Here is a 14,311-nt window from a genome sequence, read left to right as displayed (position 1 = left end):
CCACTAGGCCTCCACTGACCACACCACTGCTGCCCGTGTACCCCTGGAACCAATTTAAAATTGCCTACAGCCATGTGTTATTATTTTAGGCCTTCGATGCCTGTCTGCGGTCACTCCTTCCACTAGGCCTCCACTGACCACACCACTGCTGCCCGTGTACCCCTGGAACCAACATCAGAAAATATAAAAATAAGTATTTTGCTTATAAAAAAGAAAATACTGGAGAGATATCAAATGCAGACATTTTAACATTAAAAACAAACACATACAACAAAAATCTGGTACCGTACTAAAAATGGCCACCAGCTACAATAACTTTCTCCTGCAAGTAGTTAACTGAAAGTTTTTTTCAATTTAAAACACAGATATGGCATCCACCGAGTGTTGTCCTGTCGCGTCTTCTTTATATTATTGCAAAGAAGATGCAAAACACTGAAAATAATAAAATCATTATTTACCAAAAAAATAGAGTAAGTCAAAACCACATTGCAAATAAACATTCATTACAAATAAAGAAGCAGGGCGGGTCCGAGGGTGAGTATATACCTAATAAGAATATAATCACCCTCGGACGCGCCCTGCTTCTTTCCGACAGCCTTCCTTCCTAAGAATCAGCCCTTCCATGGTGTAGAGAGAGGGTTTGTTACACTCCAAGGTGTTCCCCAGGTTGCCTTTCCTGAGCTTCGATCTTCATGCTCTCGTTTAGTAGTTGTCGGAAATTAGGCTGCATTAGGCCTACAAATTGGGTATGGGGTGGAGAGAGATGGTGTGTTACACTCCAAGGTGTTCCCCAGGTTTCCTTGCCATTGCTTCGGTCTTCCGACTCTCGTTTAGTAGTTGTAGAAAACTACACTGCATTAGGCCTAAAAAATGGGTATCGGGTGGAGAGAGATGGTGTGTTACACTCCAAGGTGTTCCCCAGGTTGCCTTTCCTGAGCTTCGATCTTCCGGCTCTCGTTTAGTAGTTGTTGGAAACTACACTGCATTAGGCCTACAAATTGGGTATGGGGTGTAGAGAGATGGTGTGTTCCACTCCAAGGTGTTCTCCAGGTTGCCTTTCCTGAGCTTCGATCTTCCAGCTCTCGTTTAGTAGTTCTTGGAAACTACACTGCATTAGGCCTACAAATTGGGTATGGGGTGTAGAGAGATGGTGTGTTCCACTCCAAGGTGTTCTCCAGGTTGCCTTTCCTGAGCTTCGATCTTCCGGCTCTCGTTTAGTAGTTGTTGGAAACTACGCTACATTAGGCCTACAAATTGGGTATGGGGTGTAGAGAGATGGTGTGTTCCACTCCAAGGTGTTCCCCAGGTTTCCTCGCCAATGCTTCGATCTTCATGCTCTCGTTTAGTAGTTGTTGGAAACTACGCTGCATTAGGCCTACAAATTGGGTATGGGGTGTAGAGAGATGGTGTGTTCCACTCCAAGGTGTTCCCCAGGTTTCCTCGCCAATGCTTCGATCTTCATGCTCTCGTTTAGTAGTTGTTGGAAACTACGCTGCATTAGGCCTACAAATTGGGTATGGGGTGTAGAGAGATGGTGTGTTCCACTCCAAGGTGTTCTCCAGGTTGCCTTTCCTGAGCTTCGATCTTCCGGCTCTCGTTTAGTAGTTGTTGGAAACTACACTGCATTAGGCCTACAAATTGGGTATGGGGTGTAGAGAGATGGTGTGTTCCACTCCAAGGTGTTCTCCAGGTTGCCTTTCCTGAGCTTCGATCTTCCGGCTCTCGTTTAGTAGTTCTTGGAAACTACACTGCATTAGGCCTACAAATTGGGTATGGGGTGTAGAGAGATGGTGTGTTCCACTCCAAGGTGTTCTCCAGGTTGCCTTTCCTGAACTTCTATCTTCAGGCTCTCATTAAATTGTGGTTAAACGGAACAACTGCATTTGGCGTACTAGTTGGTTTGGGGCCTACTATCGGTGTCTGCCACTCCTTGCTGTTCTCCTGGTTTCCTGTCCTGAAATTCCGTTTTCAGGCGCTCGTTAAGTAGTTGTTAATGTTAGACTGCATTTGGCCTACTAGTTGGGTTGGGGCCTACTATCGGTGTCTGCCACTCCTTGCTGTTCTCCTCCACTGAACAAAGCTGTGCCGCCTTTTACTACGGTTGCCAATTTTGAACTGCATTTCGACTACTTACTGATTTGGGCCTACTCTCTGTGTCAGCCTCTCATTCCAGTTGTCCTCCACTGCAATGCCCCCTGGTTATTCCTGTGTTACCAATTTTGAACTGCATTTAGCCAACTTTATTCTTTGGGCCTATATCTGTGTTTCCTCCTCATCCTGCCCATTGCCCAGCCAGTGATAGATGAGTCTGCTGGTACATTGACCCATAACGCAACATTCCCCGTGCACGCTACACAACAACATTGTGACCCTGCTGAAAGTCAGGTTGCTCTTCCCGCATACCATACCACCTTACACGGGGACAAAGAGGAAGGTGCAGATGAAAGTGCAGGTTCCTTCATTAGGTAGGGGGAGGAATACTAGTTGGCGACGTCACTGGCACAGGGCCTCTCATAGTACGCAAAAGTGTTGCTGCCGGTGGGAGGCGCCCCCGCCGTGGAAACACACCGCTGTACTTTGAGGGGCCCTGTGCCAGTGCCAATGCCAACGAGTGGGCCCCCCCCTGCTTGCTCAGGTTCACAGCACTTGCAAAGTTGAAATACTTACCTCTCCCTGCTCCACTGCCGTGACGTGGTCCAGATTTCCTGGGCCCACTAATTACTTGAACCAGCCCTACCCACCACAACTTTAGCCAAATGACCCCCAATTTCAAATGCCTTCCAATTATTATAAGGTAAATTACGCTTGACAAGCTTCATTAAGAAGAATGGATGGTTTTGACATTAAAATGGGCACTCTAGGTGATTTGCTGGCCCCCACTCACTGCCGACTATGCTGCCCCATTGACTTGCATTGGGTTTCGTGTTTCGGTCAATCCCGACTTTACGTCATAATCGGCCGATTTCACTCGACCCGACTTTTGAGATAGTCGGGTTTCGCGAAACCCGGCTCGACTCTAAAAAGGTCAAGGTCGCTCAACTCTAGCTGTCACCATTGTGAATTTAACCTCGAAAGAATGGCAGAAAGGGCAGTTGACTTGTGAAACGTTTTTGCACATTTGATATCACAAGAAATTAAAGTGAGATTGTCAAAAGTTTGCTTAGGTTTCTTAAAATGCATAGTTCTTACCAGATGCACAACAGCAGAAAAGTGATTTTAGCCATTCAATGTTTTCTATAGAATATTTAGTTTTTTATGTGCAAAAGTCTAATAATGAAGCCAAAGGAAATTATTTTCTTACCTGATATACATTGCTTCTCGATTAATATCTTTGTAAAAGTTCTGTAAAAAAATAGTAAGTTATAAATAAAACATAATAAAAACTTGCATAATATAAAGAACTTAAATATGCTGGTAGAGAGATATTGAATGGTACACAATGCACTTTGAATGGGCTATTCAGTATTGTAGATGACTTATACGGTATATCTTTCCTGTATCAATATAGGGGCTATCTTTGTATCGTGTTAGCCAATAGATAGAAAAATATTTAGACGCGAAAGTCCTCAGTGGTTGATACCTTTTAATGGCTAACTGAAAAGATGGTAACAAATTGCAAGCTTTCGAGACTACGCAGGTCTCTTCATCAGGCAAAGACAAATGAATTTGAATTAGTCTTTGCCTGATGAAGGCACCTGCGTAGTCTCGAAAGCTTGCAATTTGTTACCATCTTTTCAGTTAGCCATGAAAAGGTATCAAGCACTGAGGACTCAATTCTAAATATTTAGCCCCTATTGAAACCATACTAGCACTCTAGCACTGTACCAATTACTGGTAAAATGCCTAGTGAAATGATTTTTAATTCCTGTTTGGTGCACTATTACACCTTCTTATTTGCAAATTGGGGCCCTTCATCCACATATGTTTGACAGTTCTTGTTCCCTCGAGCAAGAATTATCTGAATGCTGACAGGATTTGTGTACATGCGAATTGCCTGGGCCTGGCCATGTGCACAAACAGTGGTCATGCACATTCTCATCTCTGTCTTCTTTCTGCTAATGAAAATCACTATATTAATACACCCAGAGGAGTTCACTTGCTACTTTTCCTGGTGTATTAGTATAGTGAGCGACATTACCAGAAAGAACACAAGGAGGCGAATGCGTAAATCCAGTGTGAGTGTGGCCTGGGACAGGCAATGTCAGTACATGTTGTAGGGAATCAAGCCACTACCATACACAGACAATGGCTCTGGTCCAAAAAAGCCAAGGTGTATTCATTGTATAACAAAAATTGTAGAAAAAAGTGGACACTAACCATCTGCTAATATTCAGGCTTTATTGTGCCACATGCAGAAATATGATTTGATCAAAACCCGAGGAAGCGCAGCAGCGCGAAACGATCGTCGTCTTTTTATATCATGTTTCTCCCTGCTATTTCTGCATTTGGCATGTGGCACAATAAAGACTGAATATTAGCAGATGGTGAGTGCCCACTTTTTTCTACAATTTTTGCTATTTCATGGATTATATTTCTGTGGCAGCACCCAAGTTCTGCAAATGGCATATACGCTGGATATCTGACACACACATGTACAGGTGTTTTCACTAGCGGTTGGTGCGGCAATCTGTTTTTCTTTTTGCTTTGAATTCATTGTATAACCTCTCCAATAATAAATCAGCCTTTTTCTGGCATACGGGTAAAACAGAAAATATCAGTTCATACAGCAGTACATGTTCACCCACTTAAAGTTCTTCCCTTCTCCCATGCAGACACTTATGGAGCAACTCAACTGCCCTTTTACACCCGCTGCACATCCTGGGTTGGAGGATGGGAATGACCAGTCCTACCCACTCTTCTAGTCTTTTTTAAAACCTGGACCTAAAATCCGAGTCCATTAGAAAAAACATCTCAGCGCTATATATGCACTGGAACCTGCTTCTCTGCATATCACATCACTGCTGCTACGCACCTCAGTGACACACATACTTCATCCTGAACCTATCCAGTTGCTTTCTGACAATATGCTCAGATATGCAGGCAGTATCCATTAAGTTCTCACTCTAGGAAGTTAGTACTGTCAATCAGAAGTAGAGGAAGACCCCCAAAATGCAACAGAAGAGGTGTAATTGCATCAAGCTCTTGGACATGCCACGGGGGCACCAAATCCATCTCATTTTCATATGAATTAAAAGTAAATTTCTGAGGCATTGGATCAGTAACAGGTGCAGTGCTAGTATGGTGGTTACAGGAGCTAAGTCCCCTACATCACTTTATAGCCCATTTAAAATGCATTTTGGGGTTACTTTAAAAAAAAAAAAAGGAAACTTGCTTCCAACCGTAAAAATAATTAGAATGGTTCATCAATAAGATGGCATTTCTGTGCTTTGTGAATGTGAGAATAATCCTTAAAATGTATATTGTATTAACTTAGAGGACTTTGTTACACACATAGCAGAAGTATGTTTAGATTAGTAAAGGTCACACACCTCTCACTAAGGTTGACACTAGAACACAGTGTACATAAATAATAACGTGCATAATATAAGATAAAAAAAAAAAACTTCTTCATAAGTGTTTTGTACTGCAGTAGCAAAACATCTAAAGAAGCATCATATGTATTTAGCCCCTTTACAACTAATGAAGGGCATAACAGGCAGTGACCGTTCCAAGTCATTAATGACATAGCACGTCATTAGCCATGTCAGCACGTCATGCTGAGGAACTAACACGCAGTGTCAGTTTAGTGCCGACAGCTATCACTGACAACTGAGCGGCACGGAAAGATATGCGGGGACCTGGATCTGGCTGTGCCCGTTTTTTTCAGGCGTGCATAAAAGCGTGGTGCGCCACAGTTTTGTGCACTTCTGAAAATAAGGCTACCACTGAGCAGATGCCACAGAATTTAGAGTTCCGTAACTCTGCTGCCGCTTTAAGAAACAGATCTCTAGGGGGTTTCATCCGAACCATGAATTTTGGAGATTTAGATGGACATCCCGATGTAACTGCTCATCGTAGAGCACAGGATAAATGTGATCTAAATTTTTCTCTACTCCAAAATATCACAAATACCAGCTACTTACAATTTTTAACTATTTCCCATTGTGAAAATGTAAAATCTGGGGTTAAAAATATTAAAGTAGTACATTTTTTTTTTCATCGTTCAATGGTATAAAAGTTTGTGAAACACATGTGGTGTCAATATGATCACTGCACCCCTAAATTAATTTTTTATGAGGTGTAGTTTGCAAAATTGGGTCACTTGTGGGGGTGGGGCCCTGACATTCTGACATCTCAGGGTTCTGCCAATGTGAAGAGGCACTCACAAATCATTCCAGCAAAATCTGTACTCCAATATGACGCTCACTCCCTTCTGAGCTTTCCACTGTCATAAAAAGATGTTTTTGACCACATACAGAATGAAGCACTGTTGATATCGTATAACAAATTTTGTGGTCCATTTTCATCTATTAGCACTTTTGAAAATTAGAAACTTGGAGCTAAAACAACATTTTAGTGAAGAAAAAAAAAAGTAACTTTTTAATTTTCACATAATAATGTTATACAATTCTGTGAAATACATGTCGTTTAAAATGCTCACTACACCCCTAAAGGAATTCTTCAAGAGGTGTAGTTTCAAAAATGGAGTCACTTGTTGGGGGTTTTCACTGTTTAGGCTCATCAGGGAATCTACAAATACAACATGGCGTCCACTCTCAATTCCAGCCATTTTTGCATTAAAAACGTTAAATGGTGCTACTTCTCTTCCAAGCCCTGCCGTGCGCTTAAACAGTAGTTCTACCCCACATATAAGGTATCAGTGTACTCAGGAGAAAGGACAACACATTTTGGGGTAAATTTGCTTCTTTTACCCTTGGGAAAAGAAAAAATTGAATCTAAAGTAAAATTTATGTGATAAAAAGTAAAATGTTCATTTTTACCTTCCATGTTGCATTGATTCCTGTAAAGCACTTGAAGGGTTAATAAACATCTTGAATGTGGTTTTGAGCATTTTGAGGGGTTTCCAGAATGCCATCACTTTTGGGTATATTCTGTTATGTAGGCCTAAAAAGTCACTTCAAACGTGAAGTGATCCCTAAAAAATGGTTTTGTAAATTTTGTTGGAAAAGTGAGAAATTGCTGATCAACTCTTAACCCTTCTAATTTGCTACAAAAAATGTTCCAAAAATGATGCAGATGTAAAGTAGGCATGTGGGAAGGTTTAAATATTCACTAATTTGTGTGTCATAACTCTCTGGTTTAAGGGCAAAAAAATTACCATCTGGAGTGCAGATTTTCCTAGAATAGTTTGTGAACTGCATACTCAGATCCCTTAAGAGCTAGAAGAGCAGAATCTCCCCTCCCTCAAGCAACCCCATATTGGAAATTACACCACTTTGGTAAATTAACTACAAGTATAGTTACGATTTTGACTCCATGGCTGTTTTCCAGAAACAAGCAGTATCAAATATTGCTGAGTGAAATATTGCAAACAGCCGTTGTAGTGACCAGTACTTTATGACCAGCTCGTGCTTCTGGAGTCACCACACACCTGTAAATTAGGCAGGTTCTCATCACTGCATAAATGCCAAACATGTGGGTCCTATGTGTGATTTAGACACACTGGGGCTCAGAAGGGAGCAGGGCATCTGGATTTTGGAGCACAGAATTTGATGAATTTCTTTTGAGGGGCAATGAGCCATTTCACTTTCCAGAGCATTTGTGCTACCAGTAACATGGAAGCCCCTATATTTCCATTAACAGATGACAGACCTTATTGGGGACTTGCTTTTTTGTGGATTGTGTTGAATTTTTTATTGGGCACATTTTACTTAACATTTAGGATAACATTTATCTGCTGCTCTACTTTGTGGTTTCCATCTAAATCTCTGAGTGATGTGACAGATGAAAACCCTGAGGGATCCATGCACTATAATAAGGCTGCAGAGTTACTCTGGACTCCATCTGGCCTCTGTTCAGTGTTGTCCTGACATTGGTATTGTTCGATAGCTTCGTCGGATCCTCCCATCTTCAGGCCCCCTCCCAAGTACCCAAATAAACCCCAATAAAGACAAGATTCAAAACTTGGATAATAATTGGCCACAGTGGCCCTTTATTATAAAAATACAAACATTAACGGTAAAGTAACGTGGGGAGGTCCTTGAAACTCCAAACTGGTGGTAAAACATAACATATAGAGTGGACAGAAAAACCAGACCATAATTTACTCCCAGCCGCAACCACCTGGCTCGTGAGCACCAAAATACCCCGATGGGCTACCATTGTCCACCTAACACCTGGGAATCCGGCCCACCGTTGCCAAGATCCCCCCAAACCACCAGACCCGAAACCAACTTTACACCAACTGAAGAATCCGTATCCCGACGGATCCCCCAGGCCAATTTAGTACCAACTCCAAGGACCCCTCCCACCGCTACCAGCCACCATGACCCGGAGCAACTTAGCCCCAAAAAACGCTCCAAAAGAGAAAAAACGGAAAAACAGGGTGGGCGGGCGTTAACTCACTATTGGCCTCCAGAGCGCGAACTGGCCAACCCCACCCCCTACCTAGCCCTATAAACCCCCCCTAATGCATACTATCCCCCTCCCCTAAACATGTTCTTACCCCTTCTATCCTCCCTCTCCAAACCCCTGTCATGACGGCCTGCACGTACGCCGTCTGTGGGGGGGAGGGGACGGCTCGCTCCGGCCTGCTCTTGACATTGGTATTGTTCGATAGCTTCGTCGGATCCTCCCATCTTCAGGCCCCCTCCCAAGTACCCAAATAAACCCCAATAAAGACAGGATTCAAAACTTGGATAATAATTGGCCACAGTGGCCCTTTATTATAAACATACAAACATTAACGGTAAAGTAACGTGGGGAGGTCCTTGAAGCTCCAAACTGGTGGTAAAACATAATATATAGAGTGGACAGAAAAACCAGACCATAATTTACTCCCAGCCGCAACCACCTGGCTCGGGAGCACCAAAATACCCCGAAGGGCTACCATTGTCCACCTAACACCTGGGAATCCGGCCCACCGTTGCCAAGATCCCCCCAAACCACCAGACCCGAAACCAACTTTACACCAACTGAAGAATCCGTATCCTGACAGATCCCCCAGGCCAATTTAGTACCAACTCCAAGGACCCCTCCCACCGCCAGAACAAGAGGTACTTGAACACCTCAAGTACCCGAGGCCCCCCCAAACTTGACCGCTATGGCCCTTTTAATACTGCTCTGCAAACCGAGAGCCCACAAATCGATGCCCACCGCATTCAGATGAACACCATCTCCCAGGAGATATTCATCTCCCCCTTTTTCCAATTCAAAATGACGGATGAACAGACCACCGTTTCTAATGACAAAACTAGATATAGCCCGATCCACCTTAATTCTGGCTTTGTCGATCCTTTCCACAGATCTGGCGTGTCGCCAGCACCTCCTCGGGACGATATCTGACCACACAACTAACAAATCCCGGAAAGACACCCACAGCCTCAGCTGTTTTATATCCTGGATCAATTCGCGGCAAGGGCGAACCCCCAAATCGTTGCCCCCCACGTGAAGAACTAAAATGTCAGGAGTTCTGTCCAACCCAATACACTTGTGCACTTCCTGCATAATGCCACTCCAACACAAACCCCTAAAACCCAGCCACCTGACCACGGCCACGTCCCTTGAAAAACTGAGTTGACATCCGTCCCGCTGAACATCCGCTCGCCTTGTGCTCCAATAGACGAAAGAGTGGCCGATGATCCAAACCAACATGGGGGTTCGACCTAGAAAATACAAACAACTTAAAATCCAAAACAATGACACGACAAAATACAGGCGTACGATAAAAAACAAACACAAGGCCTTCATGGTCTAACATAGCTCTTGTAACGCCCAGACTCTCATCTCCCTATCCTCTGAACCACTTCAGGGGCCAAACCCCCCAGAGCCGCTTCAGTCGCGGCCCCAATACGAAATGAGTGCGACGCAAAACGAGAAGCGTCCAAACCCAACTCCGACAAAGCTTTTCGAAAAACAGCAACAAACTGAAATTTGGATAAAAAGGAACCATGCTCGTGACACAACAAAGGACCATCCAAAACCGGCCGCAGGCTAGCAAACGCCTGAAAACAACGAACAGGGCACATGAGCGAACCACTGACCAAGCCCAACTCAACCCGTTTACCTTTTCCCGCCTGGTCAGTCTTAGACCGACGTATCCAGAAATGTAAACGACTCCCAATAAGCACCACATCCTTGGCCCAGAGCCCCCCTCGCCTAAACGTGGTGGGAGACACCAACTCCCCAACCCTCAAGGCCCCAAAAAACGCCAGGGAAAAGGCTAAACAAAAGAGATCTATCTCAAAATTGGATAAACAAATGTCCCTCAAACGCATGCCCACCTGCTCTAACACACCAAAAGAGACTGGGCACCGAAGATCACCTCGCCCCGCCTTTCTACGAAAACCTTTTATCGCCTGCCGTACCAAAAACAACTTCGTCAAATCCTGCAATCCTCGAAGCTGAAAATCGAAAGCCAAAGCCGCCCGAACTCTATCCACCTTTGAAACCGACCACCCTTCCTCCGCGCCGCGTCTTAACCACAACAACAAAGCGCCCAGCTGATCCTCGCCCCCGTTAGTAGCCCCACAGGACGCCATCCAAGATTCCCAATCACACCATACCGACCGATACGCCGGCCACGTGCTGGGCGCCAAAGACGCGCGAATCAAAGGTCCTGCAGCCCGGATACCAGATTCCAAAGCTCCGGCAGGCAGTCCAGACCTGTCTCCTCCGCGTCGGGGGCCAGAGACCGAAACCGTTCCCACTGAAATCGAGACAAAGAGTCAGCCACAGAATTCTCCACTCCGGGTACATGAGACGCCATAATGTACACATTGATAGACATGCAGAACAACACCAACTGACGGAGAACCCTGATAACCGGAGGAGAAGAGGCCGTCAAACCGTTTATGACACAGACAACCGCCATATTGTCACAATTAAAACGAACCCTCCGATTGCGCAAATCCTCCTTCCACAAGTAGACGGCAATCAGGATAGGAAAGATTTCCAACAAAGTGACGTTCTTCACCAACCCGGACGCGAACCACTCGTCCGGCCACCTAGTGGCACACCACCTGCCACCAAAAAAGGCGCCAAAACCAACACCGCCTGAAGCATCAGTAAACAAGTCCAAATCAGCGTTGCTGACTACGTCCTCCATCAACAATGAACGGCCATTGTACCATGCCAAAAAACTGTCCCACACGTCCAAATCAGCCTTATGCTCGCTAGCTAACAGCGCGCCCCTCCCACAACTACGCACCCAGCGTGCAGCCTCATCAAAAGACGTATAAACAACGGAGCAAAGCTCCGAGTCAATCCCGTCGTTCACGGACCTCCCTTTGGGGTAAGACAAATGCTGAATCAACCTGAACTTGTTCGGTTCCTTCTTCGGCACCACACCCAACGGCAAAACTATCAAATCCTCTAGCGGCGGAACAGGAAAAGGACCGGACATTCTTCCCAACGAAACCTCCTTATGCTACTTATCAGATACCACCGCCGCGTGCAACTCAGCTGATCTCAAGTTCTTCAAAACCCGAGGGATACCGAAAGTAGGAGCAGGTATACGAAAACCATCCCTGAAACCCAACAACAACAACTCCGCTTTTACCCTATCCGGGAACCTACTTAGATAGGGGACCATCGCGTCCAGCTTCACTGGCGTCTCCCCTTTTTGAATTGCCCTCTGGCTCTCCCTTCTTCTTGAAACACTTGGCAGCTCCATGGGAAGAACCGCTGCAGTGCGAGCACGCGTGCTTAAATTTACAAGTAGCTCTGAATTTGCACTGGCCGTCATTAAACTGCCAGCACAAACCGTGCATCTGACCTCCCGATTGTCCGGACTGACCCCCCAACCCCGAAAAACTTCCTTGCGATGCGGAGTGGCCGGCGGTCCCGGCCCCGCCTTGAAAGGAATGGCCGAATTTTGTCGGCGCCATAACCCGCAGCCACAAACCGATGTCCTTCTGATCCCAGCGAATCGAAGGACGGACCGCCTTCCTCTGTCTAAACTGCTCGTCATACCGGAGCCAAGCTTGGCCCCCGTATGCCCTGTGTGCCTCGCCTATCGAGTCCACATAACAAAACAACGCGGAACAGTTTTCAGGAGCCTTCTCGCCAACCACGCTTGCCAAAATCGCAAATGCTTGCAACCAATTCACAAACGTCTGAGGAATAAGACGCCATCTGCGCTTCTCCTCGTCCTCCTTCTTACTGTCCTCCTTCTTGCTCTTATCTAAATTAAATTTCTCCAAAGGAAGGAGCGAGAAGATCTCCACATACTCATCCTTCCAAATCTTCTCCCTCACTTCCTTTTTCAAATGAGCCCCCAGTGGCCCCTCGAAACAAACATAAACCTCTCCCCGCGCTTTATCATCTAAGCGAATACCGCCCTCCTTCTCCTTCTCCGTCTGTACTGACACGGAAACGGGCTCCGACGACCTACTTGGCGCCGCTAAGCCCCCTAAAGACCCTCCGAGACCTATCTCCGATGCACCCACGCCGCCAACGGTGACAACACCGACCTAGCGCCCCCCAAACGTGAAAGCAACTCTCGAACGCTACACAATAACTCCCCTACCACGTCACTCCCGCACTCCGGCCGAACCCGCGGACGCTCCCCCGTAGCCACGGCCCCACCCCCTTGACTAACCCCAACTAACGGGGAAAATGATAATACTGGCGACAAAACAGACACAGAATTATCCTCACCAAGCTGCAAGGGAGCTGGCGTCCCCCCAGCCGCAGTCGTCCCACTCATCCAGCCGACGTCCGCTACCGATCTTCTATGTGGCACGTCCGGAATCAGAGGCCCGGCCTGTGATGATGACCCGTCCGCTCCGGCCCCGTCCTGGCCTGTTGTCGATAGTCCAGATGGGGCCCTGCCTGGAGGCACCTGGGGCCCACTGCTGTAGCCGGCGGCAGCCGGGCCCTCTGCCGGGACTCCTTCCAGATCCAGCTGACTGCGTAGGGGAAGGTCCTGGATCCCTGGTTGGGCACGGCAGTACCGCAAGTCCGGCGGCGCTGCCTGCCGCTGCAGCCGCAGGAGCTATCCCACATTATCCGGGACGGGCAGGTGAAGCAGGCCGCCGGGCAGCACCATTACCGCGGCGCCCTGCTGTGACGTCAGCGGAAGTGAGGGAAGATCCGGCGCGTGGAGGCCCCGCCCCCCGAAGCGAGGGAGGAGAAGGCCTGTCCACCGCCGCAGGCCCCAGCGTGGCAGATGGATTCCTCCCGGACCGGGCCCTGCTTGGATGCTTGCTGGCAAGTGCTCAGTCCGGAGGGTCCCTGGAGGGGCTCCGACGCCGTCGCTGAGGCTGGGGCACGTCGGGGGAAAAACGCTCCGGAGGCCTGACTCGCCGGGAGCGCCGCTCGCCTGCCGCCACCACCGGGACATCCCCGCTGCCTCCACCCAGAATGCCGGTCACCTGGGCTTCCAGCCAGCCAGCAGGCTGGTTCGCAGCCGCCGCCCCCAGGCCTCTGCAGCACCTGGTCTATGGCTGACATGGTAGGTCCTCACTATTGGCCTCCAGAGCGGGAACTGGCCAACCCCACCCCCTACCTAGCCCTATAAACCCCCCAAATGCATACTATCCCCCTCCCCTAAACATGTTCCCACCCCTTCTATCCTCCCTCTCCAAACCCCTGTCATGACGGCCTGCACGTACGCCGTCTGTTGGGGGGAGGGGACGGCTTGCTCCGGCCTGCTCTTTTTCAGAAGTGCACAAAATCTGTGGCCGACAGCAGTTTTATGCATAACTAAAAAGACAGACACCTCCAGATCACAGGTCAGATGGTGTCCAGAGTGTCTGCCTCATTACAGAGAATCTTCTGCTGGGAATTCTGTCTGAATAATGTATCTCAGACATTTACACACAAACCCCGGTACAAGCGCTCAGCACAGAACACAAAATAAATATGCGCAGTGCCTTACTGCAATCTTTGGGATGCAGAATGGAAAAAAAATCATCAGCTGGTGAAGAATTGGCTTTATTTATTTTTTACTCCGTTCCTCATGTGATTTAAGTGATTAGACGACTTTATTCTTTGGTTCAGTGCGATTACAGCAATAACATAGTAACATAGTAACATAGTTAGTAAGGCCGAAAAAAGACATTTGTCCATCCAGTTCAGCCTATATTCCATCATAATAAATCCCCAGATCTACGTCCTTCTACAGAACCTAATAATTGTATGATACAATATTGTTCTGCTCCAGGAAGACATCCATGCCTCTCTTGAA

The 14,311-nt window shown here is 46.8% G+C and overlaps 1 protein-coding gene across 1 annotated transcript in view; it reads right to left on the bottom strand.

Moving 5' to 3' along the window:
• The window catches only part of DOCK2 (dedicator of cytokinesis 2), a 1,209,209-nt gene that overhangs the window by 454,452 nt on the left and 740,446 nt on the right, over nucleotides 1-14,311 (bottom strand). The window contains exon 36 of the mRNA XM_069763868.1: nucleotides 3,302-3,342. Coding sequence (XP_069619969.1) covers nucleotides 3,302-3,342 — 41 coding nt within the window. The remainder of the gene's footprint in view (nucleotides 1-3,301; nucleotides 3,343-14,311) is intronic.

The sequence above is a fragment of the Ranitomeya imitator genome, chromosome 4, assembly GCF_032444005.1.
Source record: "Ranitomeya imitator isolate aRanImi1 chromosome 4, aRanImi1.pri, whole genome shotgun sequence".
Classification (NCBI taxonomy): Eukaryota; Metazoa; Chordata; class Amphibia; order Anura; family Dendrobatidae; genus Ranitomeya; species Ranitomeya imitator.
This window is presented reverse-complemented; position numbering and strand designations above follow the sequence as displayed.